Source organism: Chenopodium album, chromosome 1 (genome assembly GCF_948465745.1).
Source record: "Chenopodium album chromosome 1, dcCheAlbu1.1, whole genome shotgun sequence".
Lineage (NCBI taxonomy): Eukaryota > Viridiplantae > Streptophyta > Magnoliopsida > Caryophyllales > Amaranthaceae > Chenopodium > Chenopodium album.
Window position 1 is genome coordinate 78,262,630 of NC_137834.1, and position 13,812 is coordinate 78,276,441.

The following is a 13,812-nucleotide window of genomic DNA, read 5'->3' on the forward strand; positions in this document are numbered from 1 at the left end:
TATAGAGATAGAGGGGTACAAAAAATATAGTGACGTATCAATTTGGGCTTGTGTTGTTGCTATATTGGGCTTTGATAGTCTACTTTAATTTTTTGGGTCATACCAGGCTCTTTTTATGTTCAATTCCAACGGTAATGTTGTTTCGGTTACTTTAGGACAAATATGAATAAGATCGTTTTAGCTCCTAAACGTAGATGGTAGATTAGTGCCTCGCTTTTTCCCTTGTAATTTAAGGTATAGGGACCATTGATCAATCTTATGGGATTCATTTAAGGAATTTATCTTTCTTCTGTAGCGAGTCCCCTTTACATTTTACCCGATTTAACTTCCTACAGTCTTCAAGACCCATCTTAAAATGGTTTTATCTCTATTTTCTTACATGTAAAACTTTTAAAAACTAGATATTAATATTAATAAAACATACAAGGAGAGGAATCCAATAAGATCAATCTCACATACTATATTATCTCTTATAGATTAGGAGTATTTTATGGTCAAAAATTTTGAAGTCTAACTCATATTTTTGTAATGAGGTAAAAAATTAAAGACGAAGAGAGTTGTGTGTTGCAAATATCATGACATTTCTATTTAATAGAAAACTTGTAAAGTTACAAGGATAAATAACCAAAAGAAATATATTACCTCAGATTTTTATTAGTTGCAACTACAGGGTATTATTTGTGAGATATAAAATATCCTAAATTTACAACTAATAAAAATCGGAGATAGTTAGTAATACTACGTATTAATTTCCGCTAAGCAATTTCGTAGCTCTATGTCTTATTGATCTAATGTAAACTACAAGTCAACAAAGTGAAATAAACGTATAAAGAAACATCGTGGAAAGTGCACCAAAGTCGAATTATGTTTACCATCCGCCACCAAAAATGAAAAGTTTATACGGAGTATATGACTTATTATTATGTGCATGAAAACAAAATATAGAAAGAACGGTCAACGGTACAACAGCCAACGGTTGAGGAGCTTTCCTTTGAAACCGTTAAGCTTCATTCCTCTCTCAAATCACCGCCCTTCCATGTTACATGATTTATTATTTACATTCTAAACAAATCATTTAACATCTTTATTTTCCCTTCAATTTTTCTTTAAATAATCGTGTCAAACTCTTTTATTCTCCTCTCCTTTTATCTCTCTATATCATTCATCTTTGTCAAAAAAAGGAGAATGATATGATATGGTGATCGTTGGAGAAGAGGGTGGTTGAAATGGCGTATGAAGAGATGCAAGCAACGCCTTTGTCGGCGATTGCGGAGGCGTTCGAGTATTTGGCTGATACCATTGAGGATGGGAAAGATGAACTACACTTGATTGCCTTTTGTGATGCTTGTGCTTTGGTTTCTGTCCTCTTCAATTCTTTAGGCCTTGCTTTTAAATTTGCCGAGTTGGAATATTGTGCTAAGGTATTCTTCTTTTCCTTTGATTATTTTATTTGTTTATACTTGTATAATGTTATGTGATCATGATGATCATCATATATGTATGAGACCATGATGTTTGAATAAAAGTTTGTGTATAAGATCAACTACGTAAATTTTATTGTATATACCCGTATGTACGAATCATTTGCACATGATAACCAAGTTGTGATGTTATTTAAGTTTTTTTATTGAGATATTTCGATTGTAGTCTAGGCTAGTATGTTTGAAGGTTCATAATGTCTCTCAGAAAGATTGAATCTTTACATATTAGGAAGTCATTTTTCGCTTTAAAATTCATATTGACATTTTTTTTTTTTTGAAAAAGAAAATTCATATCGACAATTGAATTTGGAAAACATGGCGTATATTAAGAAACCTATGGAATATCGTCCCAAAAGAAAAAGGGAAATGTTTATTTAAATGTTCAAAATAAAACATTTATTCTAATGTCTTTACGCTATATAGGCCTTTTACTTCACAATTTTATCTAAATGTTTCTTTATTTGTATGGAAATGTTGGAATGCTTAATTGGTTTCTTTTATCTTGATATTTTCCCATAATTTGGCAGAGTACAGTTTATGATCATTGTATTGAACTTTTTCTAACTTATTTGATGGGTTTGTCAAGGTGCGTGGTCTTGTTGAAGCATCAAAGATATATCCTACCTTACATAATGTACTGGATGTTGATGTCCAAAATGGCAGTGTGAAATGCCCAGGAAGCCTTTCACGTAACTTACGTAGAGTTAGACAGGGTCTCGACCTTATCAGAGCTTTGTTCGAGCAGTTCTTGACCACCTAGTATGTTCGCTCCCTTCAACTCTATCTTATGTTTTCTGCATCAATAAACATCAAGAATAACTATGAATGCAATATCTGAAATTCGGATGACTGAAAATTATCTCTTTGAATTTGTTTCAGTACTGATCCCCTTGCCCTTTTGGTGTTTTGTTGTTGCCTTAATGATGTTTCAAGTATTGATTTGATCATTTTTACCTCCTATCTTCTCTTTCAAACTTCGATCTTGTTTTAACATGTCAAATTCAACTTTCAGTGACTGCTCTTTAAGAGAAGCAGCTTCATCGGCCTATACACAAACATGTGCCCCATATCATTCGTGGGCAGTTCGGGCTGCTGCTGCTGCTGGAATGTATGCTCTTCCGTCAAGGGACCAGCTCCTGACAAGCCTAAAAGAAACAGGTCAGTTTGCATTGGCTTCTTCCTTTCTCAAGAATCGAAACAACAGTTGATTCAAATTTTCCATTACCTAACACAAACATTTCGCATTAAGCATTTAGTTGAAATATCTATATAACAAATTTTGCAAGAACCATAGCGCGAGAAAGGAAAAGGAAGACTTTTAAACCCAAGTTATTTCTTATCAAGACAGGGCACCTGTTCTTCTGTTGGCCTACAAAGTTTTCCATAGGTCTCATTTGTTTTACTTTATTCTTTGCAGATGAATCAGCAGAATTCAGAATGAAGAGGTATATCAAGGCTGTAGTACCAGTTATACAGTACATCGACAAGCTTTATCTTTCAAGAAACATCAAGTTAGACTGGTAAAATGATTTGTTTATAGTGGAGATCATCAGAGTTCATTCTTCAGTAGAGCCATTAGAAACGGTATCTGATACTCCAATGTATCTATTTGGAGTGCGATGTAGTGATTAAGATGACGATAGGATCTAGCAGCATAATTGGTGAAATTTAGATCATAAACAGGGTTGTACCTCTCTTCTGCAGGCTCTCTTTCTCCCTCCTCATACAGGCCGCTAATATCACCTTAATCTGAAGAGAGATGTAGTGAAAATAATTAGATTTGTTTAGGAGGTTAAATTATGGCTACCAGATTTTGGTATTAAATCACTGTAAATAGCAGATTTTGCTGACATACACATTGAATTTTCCATTCATGTCTTCTCAAGTTTTCAGACTTTGTAAGACAAATTTCTGAGTCCTCAATGTCATGAAATAGGTTTAAATGCAAAATTATTGGGTCGTCATTTCATGACATACTTGGGTTTGAAGTCTGTCTTATTGATAAACAGGTACATTTACCTATAGTCTACTTTGTAAATTATGTAGAACAATTCTACATTCGTTATGGAATCTTTGTCTGTTAAGCCAACAATTGCCTCATGATGCAGGCCAATAAATAAATGCAAATTATGTGTTGAATTAGCTAGAAGGATCAATTAGCGAGGTTACAATTGGTGATCAATGATTTGTACAGTTGTTACATGCTATATTTATGCTGTTTTGGCACAAAGCCAGCACATTATTGAATATCACTGATAGTAACATAATTCTTTTCTTACCTTGCCTTTCTTGGTAGTCTTCAAGGGGCTCTCCTCTTCATCGTCCTGTCCTTCCTGGAATCCTGGCCTCCTGCAAAACCTCACTGGGACGATAGAGTGAAGGGGGGCTGGGGATATTCGAATGGTGAACCCTCTATAGGTCTTTGAAAGGAGTTAAGATGAGATTGGTGATTAGATACTTATAATAATGAAGAAGGTCAACTCTGTTGCAAACCTATCAACATTTATATAGAACTTTATTACAAAAAAATGAATACCGAACACATTATTTGGATTTCAATCACATACTTGAAACAAAGAAAAACTGATTTCATCTGAAATCGAAAAAAGTTTAACCTAACACGAAGACCCGTAACTTCAAATGTTATTTGTCCAGTACCGGAAACGACAGTGTTGTAAAATTGATAAATAAATGGTGATAGTACAGTAAGATCCTATCAAAACTAAAAAAAAAAATCTATTTATTGCTAATAGAATCATAGCAAAGTGCTAATCCTGAAGGTGTGTCTGAATTCTGATGTAGCCCATATTGTTCCGGCATTCCTCTAGTACTGTATAACAGCAATAGCTCCTCCGCTTCTCGTCCAAAATAAACTCAAGGCTGGAAATTAAGTAATGTTATCTTTCGATATTTTTTTTGTGGTCTACATTGTTAAACTGTCTGGGTTTTGGATGATATTTGAAAAGGTCTGGAGGAAGGCAGCTAAATCAGCCCCATAGATGATTCTGTGATCAGCTGTGACATTCACCTGCACAAAAAATTTAACAGCTTGAGTCAAACTATTCATAAAAACCCATCCAAATATAATCTTGTCTGCTGAACCACGGAATGTTAAGCTGTTAGGATTTCATGTACGAGTATGTTGAAACCCAGGTGATAGTAAAGATTTGGAGAATAACTCCATTTGTTACATGCTCAAACTGCCAAACACTTAGTTTCAATAGCACAACCTTAATAGCAATGATATTGTTGCAGACAAGATACATAGATTAAAAGCAATAAGTATTACAGAATGGCATCAATGAAATTGTAGCAAAAACGGTAAGATAGGCATAAAGAAACCTCTACAAGCCCTGGATGATGTGCAAGTACTAGTCATTGATGTTACAATGCTCATGGGGCTGAAATGCCCAAAATCCATTCACTAAAATAGTTAATAGCCTACTAGGAAGTTCACCAATTAACATTTAATCAAACATCATAACTTCTTCAGCAAAACGCTTAATATCTTAATTAAAAAATAAAATATACAAAGTAAAAACTTTAAAGAAAAAAGTATAATGAGCTATAGATCTTCCACTGACCCACTTGGAGAAATAATACATATTGCTAAGTCCAACGACCTTGTCAGATACAGGCTCAAGTCAAACATTAGTCAAGCCTAAGATGTATTATACTCCCTCAGTCCTGCACTGCTATTCACCCTTTTTTAAGTTGTCGGGCACTACAGCATTACATTCCACCCTAATTTTAGACATATACTTTTTCTCTTCAATAAAATAAAAAAAGTTTCCCACAATCCCCACCACCAAAATCAAAGTGTCATTTCCCTGAAGACGTGTAATAGGGAACAAAGGGAAAAGGCCAAGGAAACCAGAAGTCTTGGAAAGAGCTCAAAAAACAAAATTCTTCCAAAAAGACCAAAACTACAATTATGAATTACCAAATAGAAACATTTATGTGTTCATGTATAGAATTATTCCATGACTGATGGACCTAGCCATATGGTATACCCTACCCATGAACAGCCTTGGTTCATGAATCATGAGATGGCAATGATGTTTTACAACACACACACACATACAACAAAAGACCATCTAAAACTACTAACAAAGATGTGAAGAACATCCACCTTTCTTGATATTTCACCACAATAATCACTACCTCCCTATTGGAAACTTGTTTTGCCATACTCAATTGCACATTTTCATTGAAGCCAAGTTAATCCCTCCCCCCCCCCCCCCCCCCCCCCCCCCCCCCCCTCTTTCTTCTCTTCTTCTTCTTCTAATAACTTACCCAGGCAGCCCCCTTATCATAATTTGTGTCACCCTTTTTTCAATTGATTATGTTTGCAAACCAAGAAGCTTTTTTTTTCTTTCACTTACCACCCTTCCTCTCCCTAACAACTTGATAACAAAGTATGTTTAATTCAAATAGGAAAAAAAACCTCTTCAAACACAAAAGTAGACAAATTTGCCAGTAAAGTTAACAGCAATTATTGTTAAGATTTATAAAAATCAAATAAGATGGTGTTGACAATATAATTAATCTTACTAGAAAAGAAGGTGAAGAAGAGAAACAGTATTTGTTTAATGGGTGTAAGATAATGTATAAAAAAGCTCAAGGCGCAGTAATATGAGAGGGATCCTTTTTGCACGTCGCTGCAATTGAGTAAAGCGACCTTAATAAAGCTATCAAAACTAATTTTAAATTTGGTATTAAGACTGCTTTGCACCTTGGTGCTCCTCATTGGAGTAAAGCATTCTCAATAAAAATTATTAAAAAAATAAAAATTTGGAATAAAAACTGCTATGCACCTCAGCATTACTTTGAAATCACCAAGCCTAGACCAAGAAAAGCGCTGAACCCTAACCACCTTGCACCTTAACTGCTAGGCACAGCTTTTTATACATTGGCCCCAGGTAAGATAGAGAGAGATATATGAACCACCCTTTCTATCACCAGTTAATTAATATAGCAGGCCTGGAAAAATGAAATAAAATAAAATTTGATTCACATAATGTGAAGTAGGATCACTGGACCCAAGCCTGCTCCACCAATGTCAGTATATCTTGCTATTGCAGGAAAAGAGTTTGTTCTTATAATACCTTATGTATTTACTCCATAATACTCAAATCTAGTATCAAACAGTCATCCCAGAGGTGAGTAGACTCAAGTTTGGTTTTTCATTGAATTTCTTATTTCAAACATATGACTAAATTGAGATTCATTTTAACTCAAATAGAAAATTCGATCAAGATCTAATATGTGGACAGATCTTTCTTAATATACGAGCATATTATCGCCTTAGTGGTTTAGGGCACCTCATGCCTTTTACAGCACTGTAGCACACTAAGATGGTTTCCATGAAACTGGTTTGACCATGAATAGCAATTACGGTGATTACAGTTATTCCAGAGAAAACTTTAAGCCTTAGAATTAGACATACTCTAATACCTTGTATTCCGTAGTTAGCATGGGCTATGAAGTTAAGACATGACCAAGGAAATAAGGACAAAGTTAACGACAGAAGAAGGAATAATAATGCTGAAACATTTCACCCAAAAAAAAAAAAAATTACTGAAACATGAGGGATCAATCATCTTCAAATAATCAGAATTGTAATTAAATTATTAGCAGCCTCATTCAACTTCATTAACTTGAAAAGTGTACTACTAACTAGTATTACGTAAACTGAACTATGAACCTAATACTCCCTACACAAACTTTGGTATGAATCTCGTGTCTGGTAAGAGAATTGTCAAGTACACTGGGAAAATTGAGGGGTTGCAAGCTTTATCCCCCCACCACTTTGACCAAGGAAATAAGGACAAAGTTAACGACAGAAGAAGGAATAATAATGCTGAAACATTTCACCCAAAAAAAAAAAAAATTACTGAAACATGAGGGATCAATCATCTTCAAATAATCAGAATTGTAATTAAATTATTAGCAGCCTCATTCAACTTCATTAACTTGAAAAGTGTACTACTAACTAGTATTACGTAAACTGAACTATGAACCTAATACTCCCTACACAAACTTTGGTATGAATCTCGTGTCTGGTAAGAGAATTGTCAAGTACACTGGGAAAATTGAGGGGTTGCAAGCTTTATCCCCCCACCACCCCCACCCCCCCCCCCCCCCCCCCAAAAAAAAAAAAAATAAAAAATAAAAAAAATAAAATTGTCAATGTAAAGGTATGTAAAATTTTCTAATAACCATGACAAAATTTGGCTCACTAACTCTTGTATGTTCAGTTGCAGCAAAGGGGAAATGAAGGTGGATTCTGTATATAAACTCAGACACTGACAGGAATTAAGATGCTATAGAAGGCTCTAGATCATCGTTGTGTAAGAATTGTGGCTACTATATGTTCATGTACATAAAGCTAAACTAATTCCAAACACCTATACCAGTATATAATCATTCAAAGTTTCAATTAATCAGCTAGAACTGAAAAACAGTGAGCAAAGGAAGGAATTACACTCACCAGCATTTTATTCTTTACTGAGAAGAAACCGTCAGCATCAGCAACAACAGTAGGCTTTGATGCTCCCACGGCCATGATAGCTCCCTGATGACATACATTAGATTGTTGGTTTTTTGAAGTGGCATTTAATATTTTATAATAGCAAATCAATGCAAGGGAAGGATTTTATTCAAAAATGACTAGTAAGGATTAACTTAGGTCCAATAACTAACCTGGCCAGGAGGAAGGATAGCGTCAAATCTATCAACTCCAAACATGCCCAAATTGGACAAGGTGAAAGTACCTAGCATGCATAACCAGCATAATTTCATTCATTCATTTCAAAAACGAGACATTAAGCACATAGACAACATAAACCATGAATAAAATCACATATTTCAAACCTGAATTATACTCGTGAGGCTGCAATTGTTTCGAACGAGCCTTCTCTACTAGTTCTTTCCATTTTTGGGACAACAAATAAAGATCCAACTGCACATAAGCAGAAACCCTTAATTTAGAAACAATCAACAATGCAACTCCACATAATTATATATCCATAGACAAATCATTGCAACAAACTGGTAAAATCAATCAAGTACGCGATGATAGGCACTAATAAACCCTACATACCTTGTCTGCATCCTGTAACACAGGTGTGATTAATCCTCCATTGATTGCCACAGCAACAGCAATGTTAATACTGCTATTATAAGTAAAGCTCTTCCCATCTTTACATGTAGAATTTAGCGCAGGGTGCTGAACAAGCGCCATTGCTGTAGCTTTCGCTAGCAAAGCACTCATTGTCACACCCTTCTTCTTAACCTGATCACACACAAAGTAACACAAAATTTTTAAAAACACAACCCAAAATTGTCATCTTTACTAATGCAAAAACAAAATGTAGGTACACTATATATATACCTTGGCATACAGAGCGTCAAGAGCATCGGTCACAATCGGATACCCAACCCGAAAAGTGGGCACTGATAAACTCTCCATCATATTCTTCGCCACAGCTGCCTGCATTGTAGTGAATGGCACTACAGATGATCCCTCAATTTCAGTAAAATTTCCACCACTAACCTTCGCAGGAGCCGGCGAAGGCGCAGGAGCAGATGGCGAAGGGACCGCAGGCACCGGCTTCACGATTCCAGCAGCCTTCTCCACATCCTCCGGCGTGATCCTCCCGAATGGCCCGGTCCCGGAAACCGATTTCAAATCCACCTTATGCTGCTTCGCCAATTTCTTCGCAAACGGCGTCGCCACCCCCTTCCTCCCACCCTCCGTCGGCGCAACCGCCGGAGTAGTCGCCGGAGTTTCCACCGGAGCAGTCACCGGAGAAGGAGGAACTTCAGCTTTCACCTCGGAATTCGATCCTGATTGCGAAGCCCTAGCTTTAGCCTCTTCAATTTCCTCCTCAGATTCCGCCAATATCCCAATCGGAGCTCCAACAGGAGCACTCTCACCTTCACCAACAACAATGGCGGCAAGAATCCCATCATAGAAAGTCTCGACATCCATATCCGCTTTATCGGACTCAACAACAACAACCGATTCACCCTTACGAAGAACATCACCCTCCGATTTCGACCACGACACGATCTTCCCTTCTGTCATCGTTGAGCTGAGTGCCGGCATGAAGATCTCGCGGATTTTGGCGGAGACTCGCATGGGTTTCCGGCGAGGATTGGGGGGAAGTGCGGTGGTGCGACGCCATTGGAGGGGGGTGGTGGAGGAGAGGGAAGATGAGAAGGAGATTGCAGGGGAATTGGTATTGGAGAGGGATAACTTAGTGAGAGACGCCATTGAAGGAAGCAGGAAGGTTTGGAGGAGAGAGAAAGAGAGGAAAATGGGGAGAATGATGAATGAGAATGGAGAAGGGGAGTGTGATGAAGAAAAGGGAAGGGAAGGGAATGGGCGGAGAAGACGAGGGTGGAGTGTTAGTTGAGCAGTTGCAGGAGTAGAAATTTGGGGGTCTTGTTTCCAAAACAAATTGTCTATGAATTTTTTTTTTTTCAAGGTAATTGCTTTATGGTTGGCCTACCATAACATAGTTCTTGTGTTTTTTTTTTTTTTTTTTTTTTTTTTTACAAAAAGGTTTAAACTAGTAGAGCCAATCATATTAGGCACGGCTCGACCCGGTGTGATTTTAGACAGGCTTTGAACAGAAATTTTCAACCCAAAGTTGAGTAGGATCAGGTCAAGGTGGGTTGGTTTTTGTACCCTCGGCCCGGCCTTCCTTTGATCATCTCTTGTTAGAACTTGTATATAAATATTTAAACAAATCAAATGAGTGCAACTTCTCTGACTATTTGATGTGGACAATGAACTAGTAACCTATCTACTTTTATTGTAAGATTAAATACTTGAATCAATTAGTTGAATCTTATAATTCAGCCAAATGTAATTCATGTTTCCTTGACTATCCCACTTTTACTATAAGATTAAATACTTGAACCAATCAGTTGAATCTTATAATTCAGCCAAATGTAATTCATGTTTCCTTGACCATCCCACTTTTACTGTAAGATTAAATACTTGAATCAATCAGTTGAATCTTATAATTCAGCAACATGTAATTCATATTTCCTTGACCATCCCCTGAAGAAGAGTTACGAGGTTATAAGATCTGTAAATACTGTAGTTGAAAGAATGTTTAAATTTGAAGCCCATTATAATGAGTACAAACAAGCCAAAGCCTTAAAATGTAATGCAGAAGTACTGAATCTGTAACTGCTTTCATTGATAATTCTACATCCTAAAGGATCATATTATCAAAGCACTTACTCTTCCATGCATATGTGTCGTTAAACCATGACATATTTATCTGTACTATAACCAAATCATACCCTATTGTACACAGTCCTTAATGAGTAGCGCAAACCCGGATAAGGACAACCCATCATCAATGTAAAGAGAGAAAAGGGTTCATATAGTAAGATCCACATCTATAAAAATGTTATGTGTATTTAGTCTAGAACACCTGAAACTTGAAAGGTGTTTGTGGTTTATTGATAGGCGAATCTCATCTAAAAACCCTATTATTTCTAAAATATCATATACTCCAAAGACTACCAATGAAGGTACAAATTTGAAAACTGCAAATATTTTCTTGACTAGTGTAGGGAATAATTTCAAGCCTTTAAAATCCCACTAGCTTGAACCCCACTGTGATCATACACTAAAGTACGGTGGCGTCCAAAAGGGAAGAAGATAGAGCAAAAGAGTCGCCAACAAGTTTTTAAGGAACTTGTAAACCGTTCACGAGGTGAAGGTTACACCCCTTAACGATCCAAGAGATCGTCAACTCCATAAGGTCATGAACCAAATAAGGGTTCGGGGATGATGGTACAAATCCAACCTAAAAGAGATTGAACCTGCCCTAATAATAGGCCTCTACTTTATTCTGCTCGTATTCATGTGCGCTTTCTGATCAACATACAATCAATAGGATTAACCCTAAACCTGTTTAATCTATGTTGGTTGAATTTAATGCACAAATAAACTATTATTGGCGATCACTTGAATTATAATCAAATTAACCCTAACAAGATTATTAATTATCTTATTAAGCGTGATTACAAGTACCAATTCCCTTTAAACATGCAATAAAGGTGATCAAGCAATAAATAAATATCAAGCAACATAATAAATAAATAACATCATAATAATCATAAATAATATCAATCATAAATATAATAATCATAATCATGTTAAAGCATAGCAAGATCCTAGGCATGATACTAACAAGATTAATAACGAACCCTAGCATGTCACTAAACAATAAAAATAAAGTCTTTAGCCCTAACATGATACTAACATGAATAAATATTAGGAAGAGAATAAAAGACATCATAGCAATCATATTTAATATTAAAGTTACCCTAGACATGATACTAGGAATATCATAACAACAATGTAAACATGATTTCTACATCATAAATCAATTAATCAATTAAAGTACTTACTTGGATGCCTCGTACCTCTTTCTAATAACAAAATACACACATTAGTAACTTCAAGGAAAATAATAATCAAAACAATTAAATTAAATAATTTAAATAGAGATTTGGGACCAAACCCTCAGAAATTAAAACCTTTCACGTCTAGGGCGAAGGCAACTTCGAATATGGCTAGGTGTTTCTAGATCTAATGAATGCGGAATTTTGTATGAAAACCAAAGTTTAGAAAAGAAAGAATGAATGAAGAGATGAATGAATTCAAAGAATTTGATGAATGATTGAGAGTTGATGAAGACTTAAGAATAGAGAGAATTGGTGAATGATAGATGTAGATGACGAAGATAGTTGATGAAGACTTAAGAATAAGGAGAATTCGTGAATGAAAACGGAGTTTTTGATACGATATTTATAGAGAAAATCATCCAAAAAAGATAATTTATCAAAACAGAGTATGAAGACCACAAATCCACCTTGGCGCCAGACCTGGCTCATTGGCGCCAGGAACTGTGGCTAGCGCCAGGCGCCAATTCTGGCGTCTGGCGCTAATCTTGATTCCAGGCGCCAAGGCCTGGGGTTGGACGCCAAACCGGATTTTAACGCGTTTTCGAAAATCTGATAATTTTACCGTACTGGAAGATAAAATAATATAATTTCGGTCGAAAATGCTATTTGATCTAATTAAAACTCTGAAGAATCCTAATTGAATTAAAAATGATAAAACCTTCTAGAATGTTCTAGAAGACCAAAACCATTCCTAATTACATTAGGAATGATAAATCATATTAGGCCCTCCCCTAGATCATTGGGCCGTACTTAAAACTCAAACCGGGCCCAGTTTAGTAAATTGGCCATAAATTCCTCAATATTCATCGGAATTGGGCTTATAATATATCGTTGGAAAGGTCTTTGCAAGCCCCATCCAACTACACCACTATTGGACCCATATCACGGACCAACCAAACTGGATTGGCTGTTTTCTTAAAATAAAGTTTTCAAAAACAAAAAGAAAAGAAAAGAAATAAAACTTTCCGCAACACTAGACCTTTCCACACTTTCGTTTTATTCGATTATGATTCGACGTGAAAGGTACTCATCACTGGGCTTGGTTTTGGGGAGACACAAATGGGTGTCTACAACTAATAATAAATCAAACATAATATTGGATCCAATCTAAAAGAGAAAAGATCTCAATTGAGTTTTGAGTGTATACCAAGGCTTCCACCCCTCCAATCTATTCTAGCTATAAAAGATTTTGAAAAGATGATGAATATCCTTAGTTCGTGTATTGCAAAACACATCTTGTTTCAGAATACCCTTGCGGTAGGTGAAGCTCAACTTTAATTACTAGTGTGTTATGAAGCAATTCCTTAAGAAAAGTTTTCACTTTATTTTTATGTTATCTTCTTGCAACATAGCATATATATTGCATATATAACCAGTTTTAAATAAGTACTTTCAGAGGAGGTATGAGACTGGTAACAAAATTCTTCTTTTGTAACTAATTAAGATTCCTCTCAAAGACTATAGCAACGACAATATATTGTAAACTATATAACACTTTGTTAGTATCCCTATATTGAGTTTGGGGATTGATGATATAAATTATTGTCCAATCCACAGCATTGTTGAGTAAAATTCCTAGTTTGAACTCGAGAATGTCGTTACCTATAGACCATCTTGCTATAATAGAACAATTCTTTTTCCTACAGTCTAATTGCATCCCTATAATAGTTGTTTGCATCCTCTAAACGCTCCTCGAAAGCCTTAAGAGTTACGACTTGCAGGGCCGGTTTTGGGCCTGTGCAAGCAGACCTGCTGCACAGGGCCCCAAAACCAAAGGGGGCCAATTAATTTTTTTAAAGTGTTAAAATCGATTCTCATGGCACTTCCTCTC

The 13,812-nt window shown here is 36.0% G+C and overlaps 2 protein-coding genes across 2 annotated transcripts; one reads left to right on the forward strand and one right to left on the reverse strand.

The window, feature by feature from the left end:
• Window positions 1-996: 996 nt before the first annotated feature.
• Window positions 997-3,519, forward strand: LOC145605294 (ACD11 homolog protein-like). The gene is made up of 4 exons (XM_081661362.1): window positions 997-1,421; window positions 2,068-2,240; window positions 2,494-2,639; window positions 2,899-3,519. Exons 1-4 carry the CDS (start codon window positions 1,227-1,229, stop codon window positions 3,003-3,005), a joined length of 621 nt encoding a protein of 206 aa, XP_081517488.1. The 5' UTR covers window positions 997-1,226; the 3' UTR covers window positions 3,006-3,519.
• A 443-nt stretch (window positions 3,520-3,962) lies between these two features.
• On the reverse strand, window positions 3,963-9,921 carry LOC145558054 (dihydrolipoyllysine-residue acetyltransferase component 4 of pyruvate dehydrogenase complex, chloroplastic-like). The gene is made up of 6 exons (XM_081619208.1): window positions 8,878-9,921; window positions 8,587-8,778; window positions 8,358-8,445; window positions 8,187-8,257; window positions 7,975-8,058; window positions 3,963-4,509 (listed from the first exon to the last, which is right to left on the reverse strand). The coding sequence occupies exons 1-6, from the start codon at window positions 9,760-9,762 to the stop codon at window positions 4,405-4,407; spliced, it is 1,425 nt and encodes a 474-aa protein (XP_081475334.1). The 5' UTR covers window positions 9,763-9,921; the 3' UTR covers window positions 3,963-4,404.
• Between the last annotated feature and the right edge of the window lie 3,891 nt (window positions 9,922-13,812).